The sequence below is a fragment of the Protobothrops mucrosquamatus genome, unplaced genomic scaffold (assembly GCF_001527695.2).
Source record: "Protobothrops mucrosquamatus isolate PMUCROS unplaced genomic scaffold, P.Mucros_1.0 scaffold39, whole genome shotgun sequence".
Lineage (NCBI taxonomy): Eukaryota > Metazoa > Chordata > Lepidosauria > Squamata > Viperidae > Protobothrops > Protobothrops mucrosquamatus.
In genome coordinates this window covers 455,675-469,809 of record NW_015386421.1, presented here as the reverse complement: position 1 = coordinate 469,809, position 14,135 = coordinate 455,675, and the positions used below count along the sequence as shown (strand labels likewise).

Here is a 14,135-nt window from a genome sequence, read left to right as displayed (position 1 = left end):
GGGGGTAAAAGGGAGGGGAGAATTGTATTTTCAGACTTGCAAGATTCTGAAATCTTGCAATATAACATACATACATACATACATACATATACTTATACATGTACACACACACACCTATGTATATTTGTATATATAAAAGCATAAACAGGTAATCTTCAACTTACGACCACAACTGAGCCCAAAAATTCTGTTGCTAAGCAAGACAGTTTTTAACTGAGTTTTGCCCCATTTTACGATTTTCCTTGCCACAGCTGTCAAGAGAATCACTGCAGTTGTTCATTTACTAATATGGTTGTTAAGTGAATCTGGCTTCCCCATTGACGTGGCTTGTCAGAAGGTTGCAAAAGGTGATCACATGACCCCGGGACATTGCGACCGTCATAAATGTGAATGAGTCGCCAAGCATCTGAATTTTGATCACGCGACCATGGCAATGCTGTAACTGGGCACTATCTAACAAAATGAAATTCAATGGTGAAAAAAGCAAGATTCTACATTTAGGCAAGAAAAACCAAATGTACAGGTATAGTATAGGGGATACCTTGCTCAATAGTAGTAACTGTGAGAGAGACCTCGGAGTCCTAGTGGACAATCACCTAAATATGAGCCAGCAGTGTGCTGCAGCTGACAAAAAGGCCAACACAGTGCTAGGCTGCATTAACAGAGGGATAGAATCAAGATCACGTGAAGTGTTAATACCACTTTACAATGCCTTGGTAAGGCCACACTTGGAATACTGCATCCAGTTTTGGTCACCACAATGTAAAAAAGATGTTGAGACTCTAGAGAGAGTACAGAGAAGAGCAACAAAGATGATTAGGGGACTGGAGGCTAAAGCATATAAGGAAAGGCTGATGGAATTGGGTATGCCTAGTTTAATGAAGAGAAGGATGAGGGGGACATGATAGCAGTGTTCCAATATCTCAGGAGCTGCCACAAAGAAGAGGGAGTCAAGCTATTTTCCAAGGCGCCTGAAGGCAGGACAAGAAGCAATGGGTGGAAACTAAGCAAGGAGAGAAGCAACCTAGAACTAAGGAGAAACTTCCTGACAGTTAGAACAATTAACCAGTGGAACAACCTGCCTCCAGAAGCAGTGACTGCTCCAACACTGGAAGTTTTTAAGAAGAGACTGGACAGCCATTTGTCCGAAATGGTGTAGGGTTCCCTGCCTGAGCAGGGGGTTGGACTAGATGACCTCCAAGGTCCCTTCCAACTTTATTACTACTACTACTACTACTACTACTACTACTACTACTACTACTATTATTATTATTATTATTAGTCAGTGTGGAAAATGGTCATAATTCCCTTTTTTCCCGTGCTGTTGTAACTTGAACGGTCACTAAATGAACTGCTGCGAGTCGAAGACTACCTGTACATGTTTTAACATTTTGGCACTGTAATAGCAAAATATGTTCCTATTTAATAGCTGCCCAGCTGAAAGATGTTAAGAGCTCGCTTCTTTCTCATGCAAAGCTGGCAGCTTCCTGTAGGTTAACCTTCCACAATGTGGTGTCTGCCAGATGAATTGTGACTGCAGTTTTCAGAGTGCTTAATCAGTGTGGCGTATCAGAAAGACTCCAGGTCAGGGAAGGCTGATGATGCAGATTCTCCCGGCCAGATCGTCTGGTCTGCTAGACAACTTCTGCGGGGGAAAAAGTCAGTTCTTCTCCCTTCTGTCAGTTTGTTCAGATCAAACATAATCTGTCTTCAGAGCCTTCTAAAAAAGTGATTTTCTCTCCCTGAACCTGTAGTGAATTCCTTAGTGTTTTCCTTGCCTAAGGCTATTATGGAACTATATAATTTAACTTCGAGAATCAAAAGAAAAGGTGACAATAATATTAATAAAATATCGATTATTAATAAATTATTAATAAAATCAATTGGGGGTTTTTTTCTGAGATCTCCAACAAGAATAACGAAGAACGTCTTGAATTATTTTTTTTTATGGTAATGGATAAATACTAAGCTCAAAGATGGGAAAACGATGAAAACTCAGGCAGAGTAAATCTTGTCATGGTTTTGGCAGGACCACTCTCCAATCATTCATGAAATCTCAGATCCCGAGAAGTTTCCTCCTTGCTTGATTCCCACATTCCAAACAGCCCAGCTCCTGCTCCTAAAGAGAGCTTCTTTTATCTCCTGTTTCTTGCTTCACTGAGCCAAGTCCAGCCCTTTTGTTTTTCCATAGATTGCTGCCTTTTGTTCTCCGAATTTTCACTCCCTTTGCGTTAAAAGGAGGGGAGAAGACAGAGAGAGAGAGACCCTCAACTGAACTGAAGCGGAAGCTGGAGCAAAAGCTCCCCCATTTCAGACATTCAGAAGAAAAACTTTGTGTGTGTGTGTGTGTGTGTGTTTGTGTGTGTGTGTGTGTGTGAAATATTTAAAGAGTAAGAAGTAGGATATAAGATAGGAAAGGTAAACTCAGAAACCAAAAGACAAGTGCAAAAACAAGGGAGCCAAGGCTTTGCATTTAGTCCTATCCACTGTAGTGTCTGAAAAGAACTAAACAACCTGGTCAATTGTCCTTGTCGTACAAGATGTGTAATACTTATGATAATCTACTTTTTTAAAAAAAGGGTTAATCAGGTGGTTCCTCAAAATCTCAAGCGTGGTTTTGGCAGCTTGAAAGAAATCCCGCTACATTCCTAGGGGTGAAGAATAAATCTCCTCGTATTGACCCCAAAGAGCCAGTAACCATGTCATCTACATCCAATGCAATGAAATTAGATCCTGTACTGCTTGCCTTGGATTTGTGCTGCTACTGAGTTCAAGGGGAAAGCATTGCACGTCCCCATAACCCTTCTGGCAGTTGGATGCTGTAATCCCGCCCTCTTTTAATGTTTTTGTTTTAGGAATCTGTTTTCCCCTCCTTTACTCACTGTCCTCTTCCACTCAGCAGCAGACTGAATAAAGCTACTATTCCATTTGTTGGGCAACTTGGAGCTTTCAAAGTATCATTAGCATGAGAATATGTGGTGTTGCCATTTACTGACAAAGCATCAGTCTCCAGGGCCCCTAACAGACAAACACACTTGTAAACAGAAAGAATGCCGGTAATTGTCCCTGGCCCTCCCTCCCCCTCCCCTGCAGAGGGCTGGTCTCCACAACTTCACTCCCTCCCCCCCCCCTTCATCTCCCATTTTGTACACCTTAATAGAAACATAATTACAAGGCAGCAGAAGCAATAAAACAAAGCAACTGGGCCCAGAAAATTTGAGGAGGGGACTGATGACAACAAGTGGTACCCCCAGCCCCCTTTGATTTGGAAAGAGGACAAGGAGCGGGCCTTGGGGCTGTAGACATGAGCCCAAAATCTGGGGCCGGCTGGAGGACGTTATATTTCTATGCTCTCGCCCATAGATTGCTATCCTCTTACATTGAAAGCAGGTGAAAAGGGCAAGCTATATTTCCTTTTCATGTTTTGTTTCATACAAAAAGAAGGTAAACAGTAACACTATCAGGGTAGAAGAGAGCTCTTTCCCTATCCAAATCAATATTACAAAACATTTCTGCCTATGCCTTGGTGTCACATCCATTCTTCAAGAGAGGGGATACTGTGAAAAGCTTAATTCCTGATATATCTGCCCTGAGATCACTCAGAATGCCCACTGCTTCCTTATATAAGCAATGATGTTGAATACATTCTGTCATGGAGGTAAATATCTTGAAGGCACCAGATGCAAAGTGAGCCTTATCTAAAGTTGTCAGGGAAGAAAACTATTAGCAGACAAGGATCCTATGGTTATCTGTACAGGAAATCAGTAAAGGACAAAATGTTTTCAAAGGAACATTTTAAAAAGGTCCCCTTTCCCATATCATCAGCTAGACTCTGTTCTACAGTCTGCCCAAATTAATCCAACCTTTCCCCTCAGGTGTCCAGGATAATTGAGTTTGAATGTTGTGCCTGAACAGTACACAATTTAAGAGTAAATCTTTGCAATGCCCTCTTTATGGTGTTTGAGCTAGAACTCCTTAGCCTCCATATTGTAGCCTATGGCCATTCCTTATCACAAATATTCAATGAATCCTTCCCTTTTTTAATCAGTGATCTCAAATCAGTAATGCTATCCATCCTTATTGGACATTACTTAGCAAACAGAATCCTGTAATACAGTAAACTAAGAACTGGAAATCCTATATTTAAATCTCTACCATCCACAAACCACCAGGGAAGTCTCCATTTCCTAATTAACTTTCAATAATATATTCTTTAATATTAAAGTACAGACAGTAGCAGCTCACTGTTTAGAAAAGGGAAATAGCAATAAAGGGAGGAGACTAAGGGAAGTGGGTAGAACAGAAAAGCAGTATGCTGATAGCCAGCACCCTCACTAATCTTCACAATGACAATGTCACTAGAAGTAGGTTGTGTGGCAGTTTCCTCTGTGAAACTCTGACCATATAAGTTGGTTATCATCGTTATTGTGATTATGTTAGCTAAGTGCTTTGAGTGTTTACGGGAAATATTTCATAATATTATGAATAATATCAGCAACAGCCCTTTCTTTCTCCACATTTACAGAAACTGGGTTTTCCCAAACCTCTTAACCTTGTCAGTTAAGATCAACGAGTTGGGTTCATACTTAGCATGTGGTACAAAGCCTATCAATTTGGTTTCATTCTATTCAATATATTGAAGAAATGCAGAAAAAATCAATTAAGTAACCAAATTAAGTTTGTTGCAGAACCCAGCTAGTTTATGGAAGAGCATCACAGTGCTCTCATTAGCTGAGGGATTTTTTGAAGGAAAATACTTTTGGTGAATATTATATAGAAACATTTAATGGGATAAATGGGAAATGTGAATTAGAGGGCAAGTGTTATTGCTTTGCACAATTATTATCCTATGAAAAAACAAAGCAATGGTGGCTAATCAAATTACATCTTTTCATTGGAGTTATGCAAGGTAAGGGCAGAAAAAACTCTAGTCATAATAGTCACTGCTTAATGAACTGTACCTTTCTCATAATTAGGGTCCCGTCATATGGCTGCAGGACGGAGAGACAGAATGATATAGCAAAAAAAAGCAGACACTTACGGTAAATAAGCAGATCCGCCTTGTAGTTTGGCACCATCCCAGAAACAATCCAGTGGAGTCACAATAACACAAGGGAAGAGCTTCTCAATCATCTGGTAATAAAAAGAATAATAATCATGACACATAAATATAAATTCATGAACCCAATTCTCATGTCTATGGGGATTCTTTCCTCTATTTTAATTTATTAACATTTTTTTCATTTTACTGCCTACCTGATTACTTATTCTGCAATTCTTTCTCTACTATTACTAAAATCTAAAAACTTACATTGTTTTTTTGGAATAGAAATTTGCCCTGGGAACCAAGGAGTACCATCTTAAATACAAAATCTACAATCTAAATAACATCTTACTCTGTAAGATATTGAATGCCAAGTCCTAGTGTTGGCTAGTCAAGTCATGGGAAGTCTTCACTTTAAGGATAGCATCCTGACTAATATGACAGCAATTTAGTGACCTTGTACAAAGGGTCAAACACTGCAGTTTCTTACAATCCAAGCCTAAGTAATATAAAATCCTTACTCGCAAAGATCAGGCACTGCTGAAAACAAAGAAGGACAAAATATATTTTCCTACTCCACAGAATGGAATGGAGATAAAAATTCACAAGTAGCCGACATCTTGAATAGAAATAAGTGAATATTATTAGAATAAAAAATCCAGCGTATTAAAAAAACAATTTCCGAATCCAAAAAGATGACTTGGAAAGCTGCTCTTTTGTGATGGCATTTAAAAAAGATTCCACCTATTCCCATAGCAACCGCAAAGATCACCTCTAGCATCTACTCCATTCTCCAGTAAAACCAGTAATCCTCCAGGAAATTACAGTATTCGACAAAGAGAACTTTCCCACATGTTTCACCTCCTTTCTATAGCTACTACACAATGTTGGGACAAACGGGTGTTTGTTTTTGTTTTGCCTGGCAGTTGCATAGATATATGCTATAGATCAGTGTTTCTCAACTTGAAAATGAGTGGACTTCAACTCCCAGCATTCCCTAGCCAGCCCATGCCAGGTGAATGCTGGGAGTTGAAATCCACCATCTTCAAGTTGCCCAGGTTGAGAAACACTGCTTTAGATCCTTAGGAGGACATGTTTGTGCAACTGAAAATAGTTGGCCTTTGGAGGTGGGTAAAAATGTTCATGGATGTGTTTTGCTTGCAGAGTTCTAGTGATTCCCTTATATACTCACCCGTGCAATCATTCCATTTTCAATTATTGGGACGCCTGATTTGTAGCATATTTTGTTGAGATCCCATGATCTAAGAGTAAGAGCAAAGACAGTGAACATCAGGAAAACAGGAGTTCTGGGAGAGAATTGTCCTAGCTAATACAAGATTTATATGAAGATATTTAAATGAGACTTCAATATATTTCAAGACAATACATTTCTGAACATCAGATGTTGGACAGAAGACCATGATTTGTATGCCCTATTTATGATTTTTGTGGCAGCATGTAGTTAGTAAGTGACTACAACAGAATATTGAATTAACTAAATCTTGGTTTAATCCAATAGCGGGTAATTCTGCAGATCAAGATTGCTTGTGGCTCCATTACTATAGAAAATGCAGTTCAAAGAGCCATAGAAAAGCCCAACTACTTTCCCAGTTGCCATTAGCAGATGGAAATCTGCAATTATTGCCATCCGCCAATTGATTTGCTGCTGAGTAAGGAGGGATGATCATTCTGACTGTCTCGTTGGTAAATTAATTAGCAAATCAGCTAATCGGCAGCAATAAACAGTTGATTCTACATCTAGCAGAATTCTGGAAAAAGGAGGAAAATTTCATGGCTTTTTTTGAACCTGCCCAAAATTAGCAGGAGGAAACCAACCACCTCCATCAGAATTGCTGAGAGGAAAGGGATGGTGCTACTGAGCACTACCCAAACAAACAATAAAACTGCCGATTTCCTGCAATGGAAAACCAGAGATCTGCAAATACAACTGCGGAGGAGAAGGGCTTCTAATCTAATGAATGAATGAAAACAATCCAACAGAACAATTCTTATTATTAGTGTAATACAGCTGCTCCATTTCAGACTTACTTTCCAAATAATAAGACTTGGACTTTACTAGCAGCCAAAGCAGCTTCAAGATGCATTTCCAAGGCATCTGGAGTTAGAATGTTTTCTCCTTCCTGTTTGGGAGTTTGTATTAGCATCTGGGATGTGTAGAGAGATTCTTCACCAAGTTTTTCTCTTGTGTATCGGAGCTCTTGGCTGACACGACTGCCCTCTGGAGAGAGAGAGAAAAGAATGGAACCAATATATCTTTCTCTTATCTCTGCCCCTGTTAAATCAGCTTTTACATTATCATCAGTCAAGATATTAAAATTGGGAATATGTTGATATCAAATGCAATTCGGTTAAAGTTTTACGTACTACTAACTTAATTTTAAAAGTAGTCCTCAACATATTAACTATTTGGTTTGTGATCTTCTGAAGTTACAATAGCCTTGAAAAAAGTGACTTATGACTGGTCTTTGTACTTATGACACAGTCATATGATTAAAATTTGGGTGCTTGGCAACCAGCATGTATTTACGATGGGTGCAGCATCCTAGGGCCACGTGATCATCATTGCGACCTTCCCAGCCAAATTCTACCATACATAACAAGCAAAGTCAATGGGGGAAGCTAGATTCGTTTAATGACATGATTTACTTAACAACCAGTGATTCACTTAACAACCATGACAAAAAATATTATAAAATTGGGCACAACTCACTGTCTTGCCTAGCAGTGGAAATTGTGGTCCCGATTGTGGTAATAAATTGAGGACTCCCTGTATTTGTTCCAGATTCAAGATGAATAGTTCAGTAATGCATTTTTCTCATGCTCAGACTTAAAATGCAGATTCAACATTCTAATATATATCGTAGTAAAAGACTTGAGCCATCACAGAGAGTATCTGCACCAAGCTAGCATCAATACCACAGGGTCATATTCACACAATGTCATTCTTATTGGATATCCTAGCTGATTAGTAGGATCATTAATCTCAGCCTGCTGAATTGTCCGGTAGATTCCACAGTCTTACCAATGAAATCTAAATACTTCGAGGCAGTTTTACAACTTTCATAAAAAAAAATTATCTTGGTTGTTTCCCCCTCTTTACATAAGCAAAATTTATCAACTAACTAACTGAAATACTTCAGGTCAGTTTAAATCAATTCCATAATCTCTCTTAAAACAAATCCTGCAGATAAGCAAAATGTTTTTCCTAATTTTTTCCCACATTGCATTTTTCAGTCTTTAGGCTCAAGCAAGCTGTCTCTCATCTCTCCAACCCAAAGGCTGTTCATTGCAACTTACAGCCATGGTTGCCCCATTTGGAAAAGACTTGGGTTGTAGCTTTTAATTAGAATGTATATGAAGAAAATCTGATCTGATAGTCAGGTTGCTTTGGTGTAATGTCAACAAGACAGATTTATGTACTTTCCAAAACAGACAAACACATAGCATGTACCGAAAATGAGGAGAAAACAGTTATTTTTCCTTTTTTCTTTTTGCAAAATGTAAGGATATGCTCATTAGTCCAGGAATTGCTGTAGCTCAGATGGAGCTACTGATTGACTGAAAATCTTTACACTTGCCTGTTGGCCAGCTGGAAAGATTCATGGTGTTCCTTGCCTGTTTGTAACATTCTGAAGTCAGCAGGAATAACTCTCACTGCACAAATGACTTCAAAATGCCTTGAGAACTTGGGGAGTTGAAGCGGTAACGTTAAAAAGTGCTATAAATGGAGCTAGACAGAAACAAATGTTAGCTCTGTTGAATCTTGAAAGATATAATGTAAGAGATGTGCTCAATTCCCATTCTTCTTTGAAAGCAATAGATGGGAAAAAAATTAAATATATCAGCTACACAGCAGGAGGCTGCAAGAATGTAGACAGTTGGATCAAGCAGATCCAAAACTGGTTCTGATTCACTTCTGCCCTGAAATGGGACCTTCTGTTGGCTACCCCACTCCTTTTCATCTGCCAAAGAACAGCAGATACTTACATTATGATGGAGTTGCCTCAGCAATGCTTTTATCTGTGAAGACTCAATAACTTGCAGTCCTAATGTTTTCCAGCTATCCATTTTAAGGGATTGGGATTACTTTTAACTGTGTAATTAATTAAAACTGCCTAAAATACACAAATTAAGATATGCATAATGCTAAATGCATCTAGCATTTTAACATTTCTAAATTTGACAAATGTAGTTTCAACAGTTATCAACTCTCTCCCTTCCTTTCCAATTATTTTTCCACTAACATTCACCTGCCAAATTGTCTTCCTGCATTGTGGAGGATCTTTCATCTAAAGAAAATATTGGACAAAAGCATAATGCAAGGCAGCAATTTCTGTGGGCTGGGCCTAGGAATTGGCCCTTATAGATCTCCCACAACAGATTTCAGCTTTAGTGGTTATTATGTTTTCTGTTTGTGTTTTAAATAAAAGCATAAAGGTATGGTAAGACAAGTGGACAATAAAGAGGACGAACTTGATGGGGAATTCCATCGAGTTCCATTATCAACGCAACAAAAAGAAAAACATTGCTTGAGTCTAAATTATGGGGAATATTACAAAAACACCTCAGATAGACCCCACCCTCCAATCACATAAATCTAAAAAAAGAAAGAGGGGAAGCACAATTAGATTTGCACAATTACATTACTATAGACAATATAAATAAAGAGTTTCATGGACTCTATTTCCTAATCTGGTTTACGTTGTAGAGTAGCAAGGAATCTTACATATGCAAAACACAATGTGGCCATTAATTTTGTGACATTGAAAATTGACTATTGTACATTGTAGTGTTTCAGAATTCACAGAAATTGTATAAGAAATGGGAGTTTTTATGCTGTAAAGTGAAACAGGATGGATTTCAAAGAGCGAAAGAGAGGTACAATGTACCTTGGAACTGTAGAAAACTTTAATAGTGACCTCCTACAAGGTGACTGTTCTTCTTGTCCATCAAATTCACATAAAAGTAGTCTCTTAGACATTCTTATGTCAAGGTGCCTAAAAGCTAGTACAGGCAGCCCATTTCTGACCCCTGCCTAGGTGCCCAAAACTGTGCCATTCCAATATTTTATCTCTTTAAAAATAGACAGCTTTCAATGATGGACCATTGCTCTCTCAGAAATAACTGTGAGAGCAGAAGATAAACAACTCCAAGTTGTAAACTTAAAACATCCCCCCCAAACTGTCTGAAATTGTTCTGCCAATCCCACTTTGCCACCAGATTTGAAGAGTGGTGGGGGTTGAATTTTTTTTAAATATGAAAGTGGAAGTGACTTGCCTCCAGAAACTTCCTGCTTTCTTTCCCATTCTTAATATTCCTAAAATCCAATCCACACATTCCAGAAGGGTGATGGCATCCCGTATAGTTTTCCAGCTAGTTAAGGCAATGTGTTATAGCCCAAGACTTGAGAAGTTGTAACCTTCATGGCTCTCTCTGTAGTCAATCCTCTGTTCAGTTCCCTGGGTCTTAAATATTTTTACAAATCTCTTCTCGAGATTTGTAGCTGGTGGTTTCAGCTATGTGTCTTCGGGCAACTCATTCCCCTTTGACTCTGCCTCCACTCATAACTAAATGGGGATCGCTTACTGGGAAACAGAGCAATACCATTCCTGTTGCCTACCATTAGCAACATTGCTGGCCCTCTTCTAGATACTCCCATAATAGTGTTGATTTATCCCATGAAGTAACACATGTACAGCTAGGCACTTCATCTCAAGACAAACATAATGACTCAGACTAGAACCAACACTGCTCTCCTTACCCCGCCACCAGAGTCAAGATTTGCTGCATCGCAACTTAATGAAGTGGGAGGGGGATATCTGATAAAACATCTTGCCAATTTATCATAGAAACTCATGAATATCACAGATGAGTTTAGAATATATTTTGGAAGCGCAGTGAATTCAGGCTGAGAAATGCCCAAGTCTCTGGTCTTATTGTCATCTTAGACAACCTGAGAGTGCACCTGGCACAGGCATGTATCCTCTGTGGCTGCATGATGCTTGGTGTAAAAGATGAAAATGGACAGGTAAAGCAGCCTTTCAGGATTATTCAACTAACTGTTCCCTCTCCTCATTAAAATGCATCTCCCTCATATTCTTCCCAGGATCCCCATGTTGAAGATATTATTTTAAGCTACTTCTTATAAAATTATATTTCTTCACTTTGCTATAAAATCAGTTACTTTAGGGTACCAGCAACTTTATATTCCTTTTGTAAATTCACTTTATTATTTTAAAGGGACTGACCTTCAGTTCAAAGGACCCCCACAAAAATGACACAATTCCTATGTTTTTGGAGAACGGTCCTACTGTTAAACCAATCCCAAACCATTTAAATCTACAAAACAAGTATGTTTTTGATCAACGTGTACCATATTGTAAGGGCACCACTGCTATTTTATTTTATGTAGACAAGCAAAGGTCAAGAACTTCCAAGACTGAATTCTATTCTGAATCACATTCTTCCACTTTCATATCTAATGCTCTGTTTTCTTAGTCTGCTAGAAAACCTACACAACACACATAGTAGACACATTTCAATTGCTAAAATACTACAAAAGCTGTTAACAGAATTTCACTGACAAAGCAATTTTCTAATTAAAGTTAGCTTATTCAGAAAGATCAGTAACAAAGAAATATTACACATCCTCACTAGCTACAATATGAAAACCATATTGTGAAAGAAATCAAAATAAAAATGATGATGCAAGTATAAGCCTTGTGGAAGAGCTATGGTCACAACAAAAGTCTTGCACTAGAAAAGTCCTTAGTAATAATCAAGTTGCTACTCAACCTACCAATAATTTAGCTAAATTAAAATAAAGATAACGTAAATATCTATATCGTTTACAGCAAAGGTTTTTGATTATCAGGGCATTTCATTATCAGGGCATTTATCTTTGGCATAACTTTTTAAAAACATTTTTAGATTTGTTAATGAGGACATTAACAAAAACTATAATTTAATAATTACTTTGGGCTATTGTTGACCTGTTTAGAGGATTCTTTAACAAGGATTATGGTATGTATCTTCTAATAAAGATAGCCTTTGTTTTTATGATAATCTCATTGCTGAAGAGCTACTATTTTGTGACTTTTCAGTATAAACTATAATTCTAATATTTTGCATTAGCTGAATTTTTTTTTAAGAAAAATATCTCTCTCTCTCTCTCTCTCTCTCTCTCTCTCTCTCTCTCTCTCTCTCTCTCTCTCTCTCTCCCTCCCTCCCTCCCTCCCTCCCTCCCTCCCTCCCTTTCGCAAAGAAACTCCTAGGATGCCAATAAGGGAGGATGCCATGCCAAGGAACATAGGGAGGGGACAGACACACTACATCCTTCTGAGCTGGAGGGGAAGCATCAGACTCAGAATCCAAACCATTCCAGGCTGTTTGGGAGGCAAAACACCAGGAGTCATGCTGCGCTATGCTGATCTTGACTGGGCCACCCAGGAGGAAAACCACACATGCAAAACCAGAATTTGAGGAAGGGTGGAGAATATGTTCAGTCCAAATTTTAAAGCCACAGGCAAAAGATGGATCCCAAAATTTAAAAAGTCCATCCTGATGGGCTTTAAGTATAGAATCTCATTAACAACTGCTCGGATATGGTTTTATGTTGTACAATGGCCAGGGCAAAAATAAGCATGGAGAGAGATTGGCATCCACACAAATCCCTCCCTTTGGCATAAAAACCTGGCTTAACTTTGCCCTTCTCATTATCTGCACTGTAGAAAAACTCCTGAACTGAGTTAGCCTTGTTTTTGCTCTTAGGCGAGTAATGGTGGTTTAAGAGACACTAGAGGCATTTATTTCTTTATTATACCCTTTGTAGTAGAAAATATAGAGCATCTGCAAGTGGTGTGAAGAGGAAAGAGAGGGGGGCTATTCTTATAATTAAGTTTAATTTGGAACAGGAAAATCTGAAGCTTCAAAGTGGATTGAGGAAGCTTCAAATTCCAACACCTTAATTAACCAGGGAGCAGCATGAAAAGACAAGGCAAACTGAGAGAAGCTGCCAAGTATGCTTATATGGGGCACTCTCCTCTCTGACAGAAAGGGAGTTAAACTAGGAACTGTCAGTCATTGTACACCCTCCCCTTCCACATCTGCTCCTGTTCACCTCCCTTATACTGGGAAAACTGCTTTGTTTGATGCAAAATTGAGAGAGGAGGTTCTAGGATCCAATGAGGTAGCAACAGTGGAGCATGTTAATGAGAAGCCCTATGCAAATTCTTTGTTATTCCAATTAACAAAGGAAGCCCTCTCCTTTTTCATGCAAAAGAGCCTCTTCCTTCATGATCAAACCTCAGTTGTATTTCTGCTGACTATTTGATTGGATTATTTCTCATTCCTCTTTCATACATTGCACACATAAACACAGGAAAGATACCATAACCTATTCCCACAGCCTCTCAAAAATTTAGTTTCTTCATCCAAGAGAGGCAGGGACACAAATATTATGCCTGTAAACCGTAGACATCCTGGATCCCAACTGTGCAGTACATCACACAGGATTTGTACCTAGATTTACTATTACAAACCTAGTGCAAGAATCTGTTTTGAAACCTTGCCTGCTACAGAGTATTGTTAGATGCTACACTATATTTTATTCTTGCAAAGCCATGGCACCCGGTGATTCATTATATGGGACTATTATGTGGCCATTCACAATAGCATTCTAACAGATTCTGGGACAACCCAACCAACTATCTTACCCAGCTGAGAAATGGACAGTTGTATAACTGAATTGCAGATGAGATCAATTACTGTTGTTGACAAAAGTTTGAAGTTTGAAGTTTGAAGTTTATTGTATTTATATCCCGCCCTTCTCCTAGTGGACTCAGGGCGGCTTACAGCCAGTTAAAAAAACACAACAATTGGTACAAATATACAAAATTTAAAATAAATTAAAAGATATATTTAAATAGGCCTTTTTCTTATTTTAAAAGTTGATTAAAATCCAATTTAAAATATCCCTAGGCCAGTCCTGCCAGCTGAAACAGCCATGTCTTGAGGGCGCGGCGGAAGGAGGGGAGATCCGGAATCACCCGGATCTCTGGGGGCAGCTCGT

The 14,135-nt window shown here is 38.7% G+C and overlaps 1 protein-coding gene across 1 annotated transcript in view; it reads right to left on the bottom strand.

Moving 5' to 3' along the window:
- PTCH2 (patched 2) overlaps positions 1–14,135 on the bottom strand; it is a 59,526-nt gene that overhangs the window by 22,765 nt on the left and 22,626 nt on the right. The window contains exons 3-5 of the mRNA XM_015811299.1: positions 7,094–7,283; positions 6,237–6,306; positions 5,042–5,133 (exon numbers count right to left, since the gene is read on the bottom strand). Coding sequence (XP_015666785.1) covers positions 5,042–5,133; positions 6,237–6,306; positions 7,094–7,283 — 352 coding nt within the window. The remainder of the gene's footprint in view (positions 1–5,041; positions 5,134–6,236; positions 6,307–7,093; positions 7,284–14,135) is intronic.